At 41.2% G+C, this 15,385-nt stretch overlaps 2 protein-coding genes across 2 annotated transcripts in view; both read left to right on the forward strand.

Moving 5' to 3' along the window:
* The window catches only part of PRKAA1 (protein kinase AMP-activated catalytic subunit alpha 1), a 29,929-nt gene extending 21,869 nt beyond the window's left edge, over positions 1–8,060 (forward strand). Inside the window, exons 6-9 of the mRNA XM_074995622.1 lie at positions 524–748; positions 2,695–3,181; positions 3,339–3,465; positions 4,509–8,060. Coding sequence (XP_074851723.1) covers positions 524–748; positions 2,695–3,181; positions 3,339–3,465; positions 4,509–4,753 — 1,084 coding nt within the window. The 3' untranslated portion in view covers positions 4,754–8,060. The remainder of the gene's footprint in view (positions 1–523; positions 749–2,694; positions 3,182–3,338; positions 3,466–4,508) is intronic.
* Positions 8,061–14,516: 6,456 nt separating this feature from the next.
* Positions 14,517–15,385, forward strand: part of TTC33 (tetratricopeptide repeat domain 33) — a 78,157-nt gene continuing 77,288 nt past the window's right edge. The window contains exon 1 of the mRNA XM_074995623.1: positions 14,517–14,583. The gene's annotated coding sequence lies outside the window, so the exon portion shown is untranslated. The remainder of the gene's footprint in view (positions 14,584–15,385) is intronic.

The raw sequence follows: 15,385 nt of genomic DNA on the forward strand, positions 1-15,385 counted from the left end.
TAGCAAGCACAGCTGTATGTCCCTTCTGAGACTGTATCCAAGTTTGTGAATCCCAAGATGAAGCCCATGCTATTGCTGAATCTTCATAGCCATGTTTGCAAGCTAGGTTATAACTAGTACCTACATAAACTGCAAATTGTACTTCCAATGGCATGATAAACATACCCATGATGCCATCTGTTTTGGGCAACCCAACAGCTTCCATCCTACTGCAGTAAACTATGGTTGAGTATAATCCAGGCACCTGATTTGATTTGATTAGTAAATCGGACAAGGAAACATGGGCACGTCCACTCAAAATTGATACGCTTTATTAGCATTAAACTCAATTTTTCAGCCTCCCAGGATGACGTTTGTGGTTTGGATATTGTAAATACGTATTTCAAAAAATTATAACCTGTTGTAATTGAGGGGGATGACCATCCTACAGTGATTAGAATTGTGATAACTTACATAGAGCAGAATTCTTCTATATTAAAATGTACTATGCTATTATAATTTATTAACAGATAACTTTTTCCAGATTATATGCAGGTCCAGAGGTAGATATTTGGAGCAGTGGGGTTATTCTTTATGCTTTGTTATGTGGAACGCTTCCATTTGATGATGATCACGTGCCAACGCTTTTTAAGAAGATATGTGATGGTATCTTTTATACCCCTCAATATCTGAACCCATCTGTGATTAGTCTTCTGAAACATATGCTGCAGGTGGATCCCATGAAGAGAGCTACAGTCAGAGACATTAGGTAAAACACTAACTGACATCTAATCACAAATGCTACAGTGATGGTCCCACTACAAGTCAACAGAACTAAGAAATAGTTCAGAAAAATTCTTGTGCCACACAGTCCACAGTTACTGAGTCAGTGTATGTGTTTGTGTGTTGGCTTTTGGCACTCAGACAGCTCTGAGTCCAAATTCCAAAATTTGCTTATTACTAGGATTTTATTACTAATAGGTAAAAGGTATTGTAGTTCAAGAAATTCAAGTATCTGTATTGATCCTTGTAAGAAGGAAATCCTGCTAAAAATTGAGTTTAGGGCAAGAAGAGACATAAAGATGTACAAATCTTAAAAGTATAGATGTTAATGTTAGTATGTAATTTTCTTGCACCTTCCATCAGAAGATATCAAAGTGCTTTATGAACGTTAAGCTTTATTATAATTAAGTGGGTGGAATACTAATCTTACAGATTTTTAACTAATGTACAGAGAAGCTAAGTGGTGCGATGGAAAGTATCTGGGGAAGATTGTGGCAGATCCAATGTCTAAGCAATTCTTTTAACCGTAAGACCATGTTTCCACCCCTTGTACATGACATTGTGAAATAAATCTATTGGTTTCCTTAATTAACACTCCTGTTACATTTTTCATATCTTTAGATGAAGATAACTCTTTTTTAGACTTGACTAGAATTTGTCACTGCAAAATTCTTGTTTTTCGGAGTTTTATGACACCTCACTGGACAGTTCTCATGTGACTAGTGTAATGCACTGAAGTGACAAATCTGCTCCTTAGTGTATTTTCCAGTTGGTCATACAACTTTGAAAAATAAAGCTGCTGTATTTTAACTTTTATTTTGTTTTAAAATGTAACATCAGATGGTACCAAAAAGTTAGAGCCTAGCAAACTTTTCTGGCCCTTTCCTTGAGAGCTTATTCACTTCCCACAGAGTTAGTAGAGAGAAGGTGACTCTTGAAAGTGGATTAGAATGAACGAAGACTGGTGGTCAGAAGTCCAGTCCCTTTCCTAATACCTGTCAAAGAAGTTATTCAGTATAAGAGTACTGGTGACCTTTGTGTCATGCACAGGTAGTATGTGGCTGTCAGGATTGGAGCAGGCAGAATTTTATCACCCTAATAATCGGGGGGTTTTGGCTGGGGGAGGGAAAGGGCAGGGAGAAAAGCATTTTAAAGGCACTAGAACTATTTATGAATTTGGGTCCAAGCTGTCAAATCTTTTGGCAAAAAATTGACTTTTCTTTAAATTGATGGTTTTTTTTCACTTTATTTTGTTTTCTAATAAATTTAGTTGGACTTAAACCCCTGAAACAAAAAAATCCAAATTATTTCAGTTATTTTGGGGGGGGCAGGTTGCGGGGGTTAAGCCTGTGGATAGAAAAAACAATTATTGGTTAAGTCCTAGTTGGGAGGACAAAGGAACATCTAATGCTTGATAACCAGTAAAAATAAATATTGTTAGAATGAGGCTGAAAATTCCAAAACCAAGGAGCTTGCTTGATGTCAAACAATGCAGTTGACAGACAACCTGCAGTTCAAGTGTAGTCATAAAGCGTTGGCTTATCAGACCATGTATATGGTATGTGAAAAAGTCTCAACAAAGAGAATTGTACTTTAGGTGCTCTTAGAGTATAAACCTCTGTTCCCTATGTCAAGTAAAACTACAGCTTGCCTGGTGCATACCAGCACTTTTTAAAAACATACTTCTTTTCCTGGTTTTGACGGGCCCTAAAACAAAGCAGATCATCATCATCTTCAATAGAGACTTCAAGTTTATTTGTAGTGGTACCTAATGAGTTATCCTGACATCAATGGTTTTCCTTTTGGGGAAAACAAATGCTTTACTAAATCTGATAACTTATTAATAAAGGTTGTCTTTAACTGTTTCGTTTTCCTTAAAAGTTTACATAAAATCTATGTGGTTATATTCAAAACTACTTTTTTTACCTGCAGGGAGCATGAGTGGTTCAAGCAGGACCTTCCCAAGTATCTCTTTCCTGAAGACCCATCGTATAGCTCAACCATGATTGATGATGAAGCCTTAAAAGAGGTGTGTGAGAAGTTTGAATGCACAGAAGAGGAGGTACTAAACTGTTTATATAATCGAAATCATCAAGACCCCTTAGCAGTTGCCTATCACCTCATTATAGATAACAGAAGAATAATGAATGAGGCCAAAGACTTCTATTTGGCAACAAGCCCACCAGATTCTTTTCTTGACGATCACCATTTGTCTCGCCCTCATCCTGAAAGGGTGCCATTTTTAGTAGCTGAGGTACCACGGCCGCGCCACACGCTTGATGAGCTCAACCCACAAAAGTCAAAACACCAAGGTGTAAGAAGAGCTAAGTGGCACTTGGGAATTCGGAGTCAAAGTCGACCAAATGACATCATGGCTGAAGTTTGTCGAGCAATTAAACAATTAGGCTACGAATGGAAGGTGAGAGCAGAAAGGGGGTTGTGACAGATGGTTGTTTTGCTTAAAACCCTAACTGGTACCTTACTTTAGGGGATTTAAGTGTTTGTGTACATTATTTTCCCCTCACTCCCTAAAAATTGTAATGGAAGTTAACTGTTTCCTCTGTATCCTTTACCAGGTCGTAAACCCATACTACTTGCGTGTTCGAAGGAAGAATCCAGTAACTAATACATATTCTAAAATGAGTTTACAGTTATACCAGGTGGACAGTAGGACATACTTACTGGACTTCCGTAGCATTGATGGTAGGTGAATGAAAATAAACATAACTATTGGAGTAATGTAATTATAAAAAAGGAAACTTGTGGTTTAATTCAAACTTTTACACTTAAATATCAGAAATTTGGTTTCCCAGGCCTTGTTTTCGCTAAAGAAAGGTGTGGATGGACTTACCTTGTTTAGTTAATTTTGAGGTAAAATCAAGACAGTTGTAGTTGTAGACAGTTACGGGTCAAGATCAAGACAATGGGGTAGACTAGTCTTTATGTGGGCCTGTTAACTGCAAACTGCCCAGTCTCCCATAGGATTTTTTTTTGGATTAACACAGTTATTTTATTTCCTGGTGAAGATGGCCTGACAAGACTAAGAATGCAATACTCCATATTCTGCCACATCACGTATCTCATGTATACGTGTGTCTGCTGTTACTAAAACATTTGAAAAAATTACAATAGACAAATAGAATGTGTGCATTCACTCTGTTTATAGTGGATAGGCTGTGATGCCTTCTTGCTTCTTATGAGTAAAGTGGATGTCAGCAATATCTAGTTCTGTGTAAGGGAATTGAAGTAGGATGGAGGTGAAGTATTCGGTCTCTGAATTTTTGTTCCATGTAGCAACATTCTCTATCAGTGTGTCAAATTAAAGATTACATTGTTTACAATCTTTAATACAGAATTCCAGTCTCAATTTCATTAACTAATCTGTCAAAAAAATCAGAGTACAAAAAGTTAGGGCCAAGTTCAGTGGTGTGAATACGGAAATACCTAACGCTTTTAAAAATTGTAGATGTTCATGATTTATATAGAGGGTAACTTGATGCAAACATACTTTGTAAACTAATTGAGCAGATGATAGTTTGCATCTGCTGTACATATTTTGATTTTGTAACACACAAACACACATGCAAGCACTACATAAGTGAAACTAGAAAACAAGATTGCCTTCAAAGTTGGGGGGAGGGGAGAAGGAGGGTAAAGAACCTAAATTTTTAGCTTAGTGTCTGTTTGTTCCACTTGATATTGAGAAGTGTCGTCATCTCTTTTTTTAATTGGGTCACCTTTTCTAGATGAAATAATTGAAACAAAATCCGGAACTGCCACACCACAGAGATCGGGTTCTGTGAGCAACTATAAATCTTGTCAGAAGGAGCCTGATGGCGATGTACAAGGAAAATCTTCAGATACGTCCCTTACCTCATCAGTGACCTCTTCACTTGACTCTTCTTCAGCTGACTTAACCCCAAGACCAGGGAGTCATACCATAGAATTTTTTGAGATGTGTGCAAATCTTATTAAAATACTTGCACAATGATTTTAAAGATTGGCTTATTTCTTTTATAGCAATAAGCATGCCTAAATCATAGTCAAATGCTTCCAATAATCAAGTTACAATTAACTAAGGCGCCGAAGACTAGCCACATAATGCAGTTTGCACAGGAATTAAAACATGATTGAGCAGTTAGACTTCTAATACATTAAAGCTGAAGGGAGTTATGATTACATTGTCCACTCTTCAATAGTATAATACAGGTACAATAATTTACAGGCCCTTTGGACAGTTCTTAAGATTTTACACTGAGTGCACATTAGGCTTCATAGAACATTAATGTGAATCATAAAGGACATTTGTCTGTGTACTGGTGGTAATTTTTGTTTCAGTAGAGGTGAATGTTCAATGGTAGCACAGTGGCCTATGAAAGTGACTTGTTGGTCACACACTGCAGTTGTGCCCCAGTTTCAATATACTGTTCAGTTGTCTAACAGCAGGAATACATCCAAGCTGCTGTAGTGTTCATCCCACTAATAACTGGCAGTAAACAAGCAACCTGGGTGAATATTTTAACACAAATCATAACTTACCACTCTTTTTTAATAAATTTGATAAATTTTGATTGTGTGTATATGTTGGAGAGTCCACTCAGCATTTCTTATGCATATGGAAACTATGTAAGAACTAAAGATGAAATCTCTTAGGCTGAATTAGATCATTGAAACAATTGTGGTCCCATACCACAAGATTTTCGAAGGCTCATGCAAAGGAGGTTCTTCTGTCTCCTGTGTACCAAGGAACAGTGTTACATAAGAGGCAAGGCTTTCTGTGGACTCATAAACTGTATAGATTCGCTAGCCCATCTTAGAGTCGCAGCAGTGGAGCAATTCCTTGCATGCTGATACAGGCTGAGGATTCTGTTCCTTGGGGGTGGGGGTGTGTGTGCGTGTGTGCATGCGCGCGCACTTTTCCAGAATCTTACACTGAGATTATTCTTAAATAATCAGGGTTCTTTATATCACATGCTGGGTCAGCTATGGGACTGCTTAGAACTTCTTCTTTTGCAGTTGGAGCTATTTATCTAGATTAGGATTCCCAAATCATTTTTATAGCACATCTTGTTTTTAATTAAATGATTCTGAAGTTGGTGTTAAAGGTGCAATTGATCAGTCATAATTAAGCTGAAATATACAATTGATCGATGCTAATTAAAGCACATAAATTGGAGTGTTGGTATTCCAATGAATTGTTAACAATCACAAATGTTGATGTAATTGGCATGAATAGACTAATGCTTCTAAATTTACCATGCCTGCGCCAATTTTTCAGAAAAATTGTATCTGATATTTTTTAAAATCAGTGTTGGAGAAATCATAGCACACATACATATTGAAAACATTTTAAATGTTTCTCTGTATTTGCATGTACTTTTGTTCCTTTAGTCATGACAAATGCAAATTTAAAGTAATTTGTGTATGCTAGAAAACAGTTGACTTGCATATTAACTTCAAAATGGAGTCCAACAGATCATCATTCCTCTTTTCACCTCCTCCCCTGCTCTGTTTGTCTCTACAATATCACTTTGAGAATCCAAACACATTGAAATCTTGACTACACTGAAGTTGTTAATGGGCATTTTGCCAGTAAGTTCAGTTGGTCTAGGATTTATCCACAGTGAACTGCTAAATAGACAGTAAAAATAGTTTATCCTGGTGTACAGTAATCTGAGTTATCTAATTTTTAAAGGTTCATCTGTAAGTTTCTAATATGCACTGAGTTTGAAGAAACCTGCAGCTGCTTAGGCCTCAGGATCTGCTGTGTTTTAGTGTTACGAATTTGGGAGATGTGTGGTCTGTCCAGTAACTGGGTACAACTTTCAACTTAACTGTTCTCCCCTTCCCACTGTCTTCAGAGAATTGTGACACATGATCCCTGTAAAGCAGGATTACACTACTGTATTTTAAACCAGAAGACTGTATTTTGTTAAGATGAGTTGGGTTTATACTGCTAATGTGATTTAGATGTTACCATGGGGGACCAGTCACAAATTCTAGCTTTTAAAATGCATTAGTCTTGTCAGAATTAATTCTGATACATTTATTCAATAAGTTATAGCAATCTCTTTTTAGTTAAGCTGTTTTATTTTGAAATTGTCAAATATGGCACTTCTCCAAATATTGTAACAACGCACAGATTTTTATTGCAGTATTTCCTCGTTGGGAACACAAATGGTCTCTTTTGCATATGTTAGACTAAGCCCTTCTGACCAGTAGCTGTTTTTGGTTAGCATATACTGTGTAATGCTCAACACATGTAAAATGGCAAAGTGCATAGGGTTTTCAATTTTTTATACTTGTTTGTGCTTTCAGGCAACCATGTTTTTTACTTTACCTTGATGTATGCAGTTTAACATATATTTCTGGCAGAATGCATAGTTCTAAATAAAGTAAGTATTGATGTGCAGAATCAGTTTTGATGGCCCAAAACTTTGTATTGGATTGATTATTTTTTTAATAAAAAGGGGGCAATGAAAAGAGTATTAGTACTTATTTACCTATTTGATTTCAGCTTCCTTAATCTGTTTTCATAACTTTCATTGTCCTTTCATTCTTACAGTTCAGATCTTGCTGTTTTAAACAGTTTTCTTCATCAGATCTTCCTTTTTCTCTTGCAGTGAAGACAATAAAATTTTTTTTAAAAATAGGCTATCCAAACAAATCTTCACAGGGGCTATGTTTGCGAGCTTTCACTCAACTACATCTTTAATTGTAAAGGGAATACTGAAAACTGCTGTTTAGGGTTTTTGGTTTTTTGTTTTTTTGTTTTTTTTTTTTTTTTAAAACCCTCAAATCTGCTCTGTGTGGAGAAACCCCTCAAATATTCTTGCATTTTTATTGTAATTGTTCATAAGACATGGATAAAGCTATTTGTTCATGTGTGATGTAACTTACACTGGTAAGGTGGCAAAAGTCCATCTTTGTGGTGCAATATTTCAGAAACCATGTTCCATGTATGTCTTGACATTGAAATAAAGTATTTACTTTGTCAGTTGATTACCATTGTATGTTCTAAGAAAGGGATGCTTTTTTCTTACAAACAAGATGTGCCTACTTCCTATTGCAATTTTTGGCAATACTGAATGAAAAATGCTTGTTATACTTGTATGACTTTTTATCTTTCAAGAATGTGAAACTGTATGTTAGTCAATACAAAATACTCAATCTTGTTTGAAAATTGTGTGCATGTTACTTGTCTTTTGGTATCCATACATAAAATTTTGTACGCTAATTTAAAGTGGATGCTACATTTATTTCAAATTGGGAAAACTATATAACATTAAATGAATGGAGCAGCAGCAACTGACGATTGAGTTAATACCATCTTTCATATCTGTACCACATTCACCATTGATACTACTGTCTGTCTTCTACAAGGCAGTTATTCAGTGAACATGCTTTATGGCTGCCACTAACTACGCTAGTTTAGCAGTTTGAGGTATAAAGCAGATCATACATCTATGCCACACAACTTCACGAAGATAAAAGATTTGTATTGAATGTTCAGCACTAATGTCTAAACACTCAGCGAATCCATCCTTAATAGTTCCTGTTTGTAGGCACGGGCAATAAAAATCTACAGAAAATCTTAGTAGTGCCTAAAACAATTAACCCAATGGTTTTATGAACTTCCTTTTTACACAGTCCCAGCGCACGAGGGTTATACCAAGAATCCTGCCGGTAAAAGCATGCCCACTTCTATTATAAAAGGCTTCTAGGAGTCTTAATCTCTATGATGGAAGCCGTGACACTTGAAATGCTGTTGAAAACCTTTGTTGCTTATAGGTGGATGTTAATATATACATTTTTGAGTGCACCTGTCTATGAGCATGTTCATCTGTATGTCTGAGTCTGTTCAAGCACTCCTCAACCATAAGAAATAGGACCACCAAAGTTGGTATGTAGCTTGCACTTAACCTTTTAAAGCAAGGTCAGAGTTTGGTTGTGCCAGGAAAATGGCATGTACCTGGAATCTTGTGGTTTTGTATAACATGGAAAGGGAAGGGGTGAGAAGTGGCAGAGCTATATTACAGAGTGATCTGCTGGGACTTGCTCTCCTGCTGGCTACCAGACCAGGTTAGTGGCCCCTGTGCCCCCAATCCCTCTCTGGCCCTTGGCTACAGTGTGGCTACAAATTTCTGGAAGGTACAAGGCATCATTGGGCCAAAAAAAAAAATCTCAACTTCATATATTAGAGCCTGGTTCTCCTCTCTACTGCCTCTGGTTCCATGACGATAAAACTGGCAACAGTATCACACAGAATCATAGGGCTGGAAGGCACCTCAGGAGGTCATCTAGTCCAGCCCCCTGCTTCAAGCAGGATCAGCCCCCCCCCCCCCGCAAGTCATCCCAGCCAGCGACCTTGCCCTGGTGGGACTTAAAAACCTCAAGGGATGGAGAATCTACCACCTATCTAAGCAACGCATTCCAATGCTTCACCACCCGCCCGATGAAGTAGTTTTTCATAATGTCTAACCTACATCTGTCCCTCTTCAATTTCAGACCATTACTCCTTGTTCTGCCATCTGACACCACTGAGAAGTTTCTCACCCTCCTCTTTAGAGCTCCCCTTCAGGAAGTTGAAGGCTATTAAGTCACCCCTAAGTCTTCTCTTCTGTAAACTAAACAAGCCCAAATCCCTCAGCCTGTCCTCATAGGTCTTGTGCTCCAGCCCCTTAGTCATTTTTTTGCCCTTCGCTGAACCTGCTCCAACAAATCCACGTCCTTATAGTGGAGGCCCCAAAACTGGACACAATATTCAAGATGTGGCCTCACCAGTGCTGAATAGCGGGGAATAACTACTTTTTCTAGATCTGCTTGACATGCACCCCCTAATGCATCCTGGTATGCCATTAGCCTTCTTGGCTACAAGGGTACACTGTTTACTCCCATCCAGCCTTTCATCCACCATAACCCCTAGATCTCTTTCCATCGTACTGCTGCTGAGCCAGTCAGTCCCCAGCCTGTAACAATGCTTGGGATTTTTCCACCCCAGGTGCAGGACTCTACACTTCTTGTTGAACTGCATCAGATTTCTTTTGGCCCAGTCCTCCAATTTATCCAGGTCACTCTGCATTCACTCTCTACCCTCCAACATATCTACCTCTCCCCCTAGTTTTGTGTCATCCACAAACTTGCTGAGGGTGCAATCCAGTCCTTCATCCATGTCATTAATAAAGATGTTGAACAACACCAGCCCCAGAACCGAGCCTTGTGGCGCTTTGCTTGAAACTGACCGCCATCCAGATATTGAACCATTGATCACTACCCGTTGGGCCCGACCATCAAGCCAACTTTCTATCCGTCTTATAGTCCAAGGATCCAGTCCATATTTCCTTAACTTATGGACAAGAATGTTGTTGGGAGACTGTATCAAAAGCTTTGCTGAAGTCAAGGTATATCGCATCCACTGACTTCCCCATGTCCACAGAACTTGTTACCTCATCATAGAAGCTAATCAGATTGGTCAGGCAGGACTTGCCCCTGGTGAATCCATGTTGGCTACTTTTGATCACTTTCCCCTCTTCCAAGTGCTCCAAAATGGATTCCTTGAGGATTCCCTGCATTATTTTCCAAGGAATTGAGGTAAGGCTGACCGGTCGCTAGTTCCCTGGATTGTACTTCTTTCCTTTTTTAAAGTTGGGCACTATGTTTGGCTTTTTCCTGTCACCTGGGATCTCCCCTGATCTCCAAGAGTCTTCAAGGATAATGGCCAAAGGTACAGCCATGACCTCTGCTAATTCCCTCAGTACCCTCAGGTGCATTAAGTCCAGACCCATGGACTTGTGTACATCTAGTTTTTCTAGATAGCTCAGAACTTGTTCCTTCCCCACAGATGGCTGCCCTCCACCTTCCAATACTGCACTGTCTAGGACCATCACATGGAAGTTGACTTTGTCCGTGAAGACTGAGGCAAAAAAGCATTAACTATTTCAGCTTTTCCTACATCATCTGTCACCAGCTTATCTCCCTCATACACTTAACAGCCCCACACCTTCTCTGATAACCTGTTTATCGTTAACATGCCTGTAGAAACCCTTCTTGTTCCTCTTATCCCTTGCCAGCTACAGTTCCATTTGTGCTTTTACTTTCCTGATTACTGCCCAGTATTCTCCAGCCATATGTTTATACTCCTCCTTAGTCAACTGTCCACGTTTCCATTTCTTGCATACATCTTTTCTGAGTTTAAGCTGACTAAGGATTTCCCCGTTAAGCCAAGCTGGTTGCCTACCATGTTTGCATTTCTTACTATGCAGCGGGATGGTTTGTTCCTGTGCTTTCAGTAAGACTTCTTTAAAATACTGCTAGTTCTCTTGAACTCTTTTCCCCTGCATCTTTGTTTCCCAACACATCCTGCTCATCCGTTCTCTCAGGGAGTCAAAGTCTGCTCTTCTGAAAACAAGGGTCTGTATGTTACCGCTCACCTTCTTCCTTTTGTCCAGATCCTGAAATCTGCGATCTCATGGTCACTGCAGCCCAGGTTTCCTCCCACTTCTTTTTCTCCTACGAGTTCTTCCCTGTTTGTGAACAGCAGATCAACTTGTGCATGGCCCCTGCCTGAAGAAAGCCTCATCTATCTCATCTCCCTGATCCGGTGGTCTATAGCAGACACCAGCTACAACATCACCTCTTTTACTTCTGCCTTTAAGTTTAACCCAAAGGCACTCAACGGGATTTTCTCCTTCCTCATACCGGAGCTCTGAGCAATCATACTGCTCCCTCACAGAGAGCGCAGCTCCTCCTCCTTTTCTCCCCCGTCTGTGCTTCCTAAACAGTTTGTAACCTTCCGCGACTGTGCTCCAGTTATGCGAATTGTTCCACCAAGTCTCCGTTATTCCCACCACCTCATACTACTTTGACTGTGGTAGGGCCTCTAATTCTTCCTGTTTGTTTCCTGGGCTTCTGGCATTAGTGTACAGTACAGTAAACAGTAGGCACTAGTTAAATGAAAATCTCCTCATTGCTCAGTCATCTCCTCTACCACTTCTCTACCTGTCCAGCCTAGCCAAAATTCATAGAAAGGGGTGGGTGTAAGGCCCTCACAGGTCCATCTAAGTAAATGATGCAGGGAGAGACAGGGAGGCATGTTTTGAAGACAAATGGAGTGCTGTGCTGTGCATGTAGGGATCCTGAGAGACAGAGCTGAAGCCTCCCCTGCAGGCAGAAGTGTTTAATTTTCCTCCCCTTCTTGTTCTATGTCAGTACACGCTGAACCTCTCTAGTCTGGTACCCTTAGAACCTGACTGGTGCCGAACAAGAGAATTTGCCAGATCATAGAAGGTCAATATTGTGTAGTAGCATTAGCAACACTTCCACTGCTTACTGGGGCATCTGGGTTGCATTACAGCTAAATAACAGCACAGAACACTGAGAGACAGGCCTTGGGGCTGTAAACAAACTTTATGGGTCTATAGGCCTCCAGCTAACTAAAATCATGCTGGATCACAGATGTTGCCAGGTGAGGAAGTTCTGTATTAGAGGTTCCACCTGTAGTTGAGCTCCCTCAGCTCAAAGTTCTCAGATCCCTTACTTGTCAAGGGGTCATTTAAAAAACTACATTTTCTGGAAATCCCGTTATTTACTGTTTTGAGCTGTCATGAACTTTGTTATCAAAAACTCAGTGGCTGTTCCCTTGTTTTAAAGGGTTGTGATGTAACTGTTCTGAAGCGTAGCCCAAGCTGGTGAGAATTCGTTCTGGCACACAATCCCCACATTGTACCTTTCCACGTGCCAACATCACTGCACCAATGACTCAGTCCCTAATTCTGCACCAAAAACGTTAGGAGTAGCTTATGTTAAGGAGACTGTGTACCAGGAACTTCCTGACACATTGACTCAACTACTTTCCTTTGATCACAGAATTCATTTGTTCTGGAATTTGAGGTACATGAGTTGAGATCACATTATCCTAATTTCAAAAGAGAATCTTTAATTCTTTCCCCTTTAATGATAATGTCCTTCATAATATCATTCCTCAAATAAAATCAGAGGGGCCATATGGATATTAGGGCACTTTAAAACTTCAGAGAAATGGTTGTTAGTCTGCTTCAGCAAAAACCATGAGGTGTCCTGTGGCACCTTAAAGACGTAACATTTATTGGGCATAAACTTTCATGGTCAGGTACCCACTTTGTCAGATACATTGACTTTAATTAAAAAAAAAAACAAACCTTCTGTTTTTAAACCAGAAACTTGGTGCTCAGAACTAAATTTCCAGAAGGAATCCTGTACTACGGGGAACTAATACACATACATTCTCTGAAACGGTTCAGCTTCTCAGTTCATGGGTGCAATGCTCAGCTCTAATATAATGACTATAGCTTCCTTGCGCTACATACTACCTGTGACACCATGCTGTGAAAGTTAGAGCAATTGCAAGCAGCAATACTTGAGTCTCTGCTGTCTGTTTAGCTTAGGCTTACCTGGAGTTACAATTTGACCCTCAATAACAGCTGTAATGCAGTTTTCCCAAAGTAGAAATAGAGGGTGGGCCACAACTGAGATAAATCCAAAGCAGAAAAATTGGTGTAAGGAAGATTAGACCACTAGGTTGAGTTCCAGTTGTGTACAGTGCAAAAGACTAAAACAAGACACAAAACCACCCAGTGATTTACAGAAATGTATGACATTTTAGGGGCGCTGTAGAGAAGAAACTTTGTCAAATAATCCTACATGTGGCTCATTTACCCTACTCACGACCACCATGATGAACAGCAAACTTCAAGATTACCTAAAGGAGCGTATGATGTTCAAGGCACTTATTATCCCAACCAATTTATTTTCTAATAGTGACAATAATGGTGAAGATCAACAGAAGGCAGTGTCAGGGAGGCACGTTTTGCAGCTCTTCTCCACCTCTCCTCATCTACATGTGGCAGGACCTCTCAAATTGTGCCACCCCCTCACAGATTACCACTCCCCACAGGGGGTGATCCTGGGCAAGGTTCTCCCAAGTGTCAACACCAATGCTGCACTTTTTCATGTGTGCCTTCAGCATGTCATGGTATCGCTTTCTCTAGCCCCCAATACTCCTCCATCCTTCTTTCAACTCCCAAAACAGAATCTGATCAGGCATCTGAACCATGTGACAGTCCAACAAAGTTCTTTGTGAATGATAATGGCTTCAATGCTGGTTTGATTCTTCCAAAACACTAATATTTGTGCACCTATCCTCCCAAGGGATATTTAGGATTCTACTGAGGCAGCATTGATGATCTTGTTCAAGTGCCTTCAGATGATGCTTGTTTGTTGTCCAGGTTTCACATGCATACAATAGCATTGGAATAAACACTGCACAGTACACAACCTGCAGTAATTCTCTTTCAAGAAGGAACTATAGCGACTGTCAGGATGTACTGTCCTGCCTCACCATGCTTATTGATCTTAGTGTGTTCAAGTACCTGTTGCGTTCAGCACCATGTGCCCTTTGTGCAAGTCAGACCTGCCCGTTTACTTCACTGAAGGTCCAAAGGGAGGGTGGGACTTGATGGGGCACGAGCGGGGCGGCTCCACGTTTCTCGGCTTCGGAGCCGCCGTCGCCCGCTTGCTCGCTGCCACCCCCGCCCCGGGCGCGGGGCCAGGAGCCCAGGGAACAGCGGCTCCCAGCCTGCCCAGGGAGGACGGAGCCTATTGGGAACCGAAGCCTGAGGGCGAAGCTAAACTTCCCCCTGCTCCTCTCACCGCGGCTGAGGGCAAGTCGGGGAGAACACCTTCCGCTTCCGCCTACGCAGCGGCTATTTCCGCTTCCGTGCTAGGCGGATTCAAAGGTCGTGCGCTGAGGGGCGGAGGAAGAGCGATAGCCGAAGACGGGGCCAGGTAACGGCCTCTGTTCTCGCCCCTTTCCCCCCTCCCCCCACCTCCGGCCACGCTTTGCGCCTCTCCGTCCTCTCGGGCCCGCTTCCACCCGCGGCGCTGTGCGGTGCGGCGGCTGGGCCTGATGTCGCTGTGAACTCAACTAGCCCTCTGGCTTGGGTCGGCCAGTCTCCAGTAAAGCGCCCACCCCCACCCCCTGTCCCGTGGACCCTGGGCCTCCCGAGCCTGTAGTTGTGAGTCAGGATGGTGCTTTCTGTCATAGGTGCTGGAGCTAGGGGTGCAGGGTGTGTGCTGCAGCACCCCGGCCTGAAGTGGGTCTCTCATATACAGTTCGGCACTCCCCACCCCCGCCCCCTGGTGAGCAGAGGCGCGCAACGGGCTGAACGGCCTCTTGCTCAGTCTGACTCCCCCCTGCCCCGGGCGTCTGTGCTGTTGTACAGGACGTTGAGGTAGTTTTGTAGCGAAGTGTAAAGAGAACATCCACGCTTCTGTGGCTTTGTCAAAAATAAACGTCAAACCGCCGTCTCCTAGATGTTCTCCCCCTCCACAGCTGCATCAATATGGCCCCTGCTGCCTTTGCTGATGTTTCTTGCTGAATGGTCAGAAGATGAGGGGTCCTCTCAAAGAATACTTTGCATGCTGATAGAGGTTTGCTACTAGCGTGGTAATTGGAGTCTGATGCAGAGTAAAAAGGTCTGCCAAGTCAGCCCTTTCACCAACGTTTAGAGCTTATAGATTTAGGTCAGTACCCTAAATTCCACCCACATTTCAAAACATGGTCTATAGAGATTCTAGATATAACAGG

This window comes from Carettochelys insculpta, chromosome 5, assembly GCF_033958435.1.
Source record: "Carettochelys insculpta isolate YL-2023 chromosome 5, ASM3395843v1, whole genome shotgun sequence".
Lineage (NCBI taxonomy): Eukaryota > Metazoa > Chordata > Testudines > Carettochelyidae > Carettochelys > Carettochelys insculpta.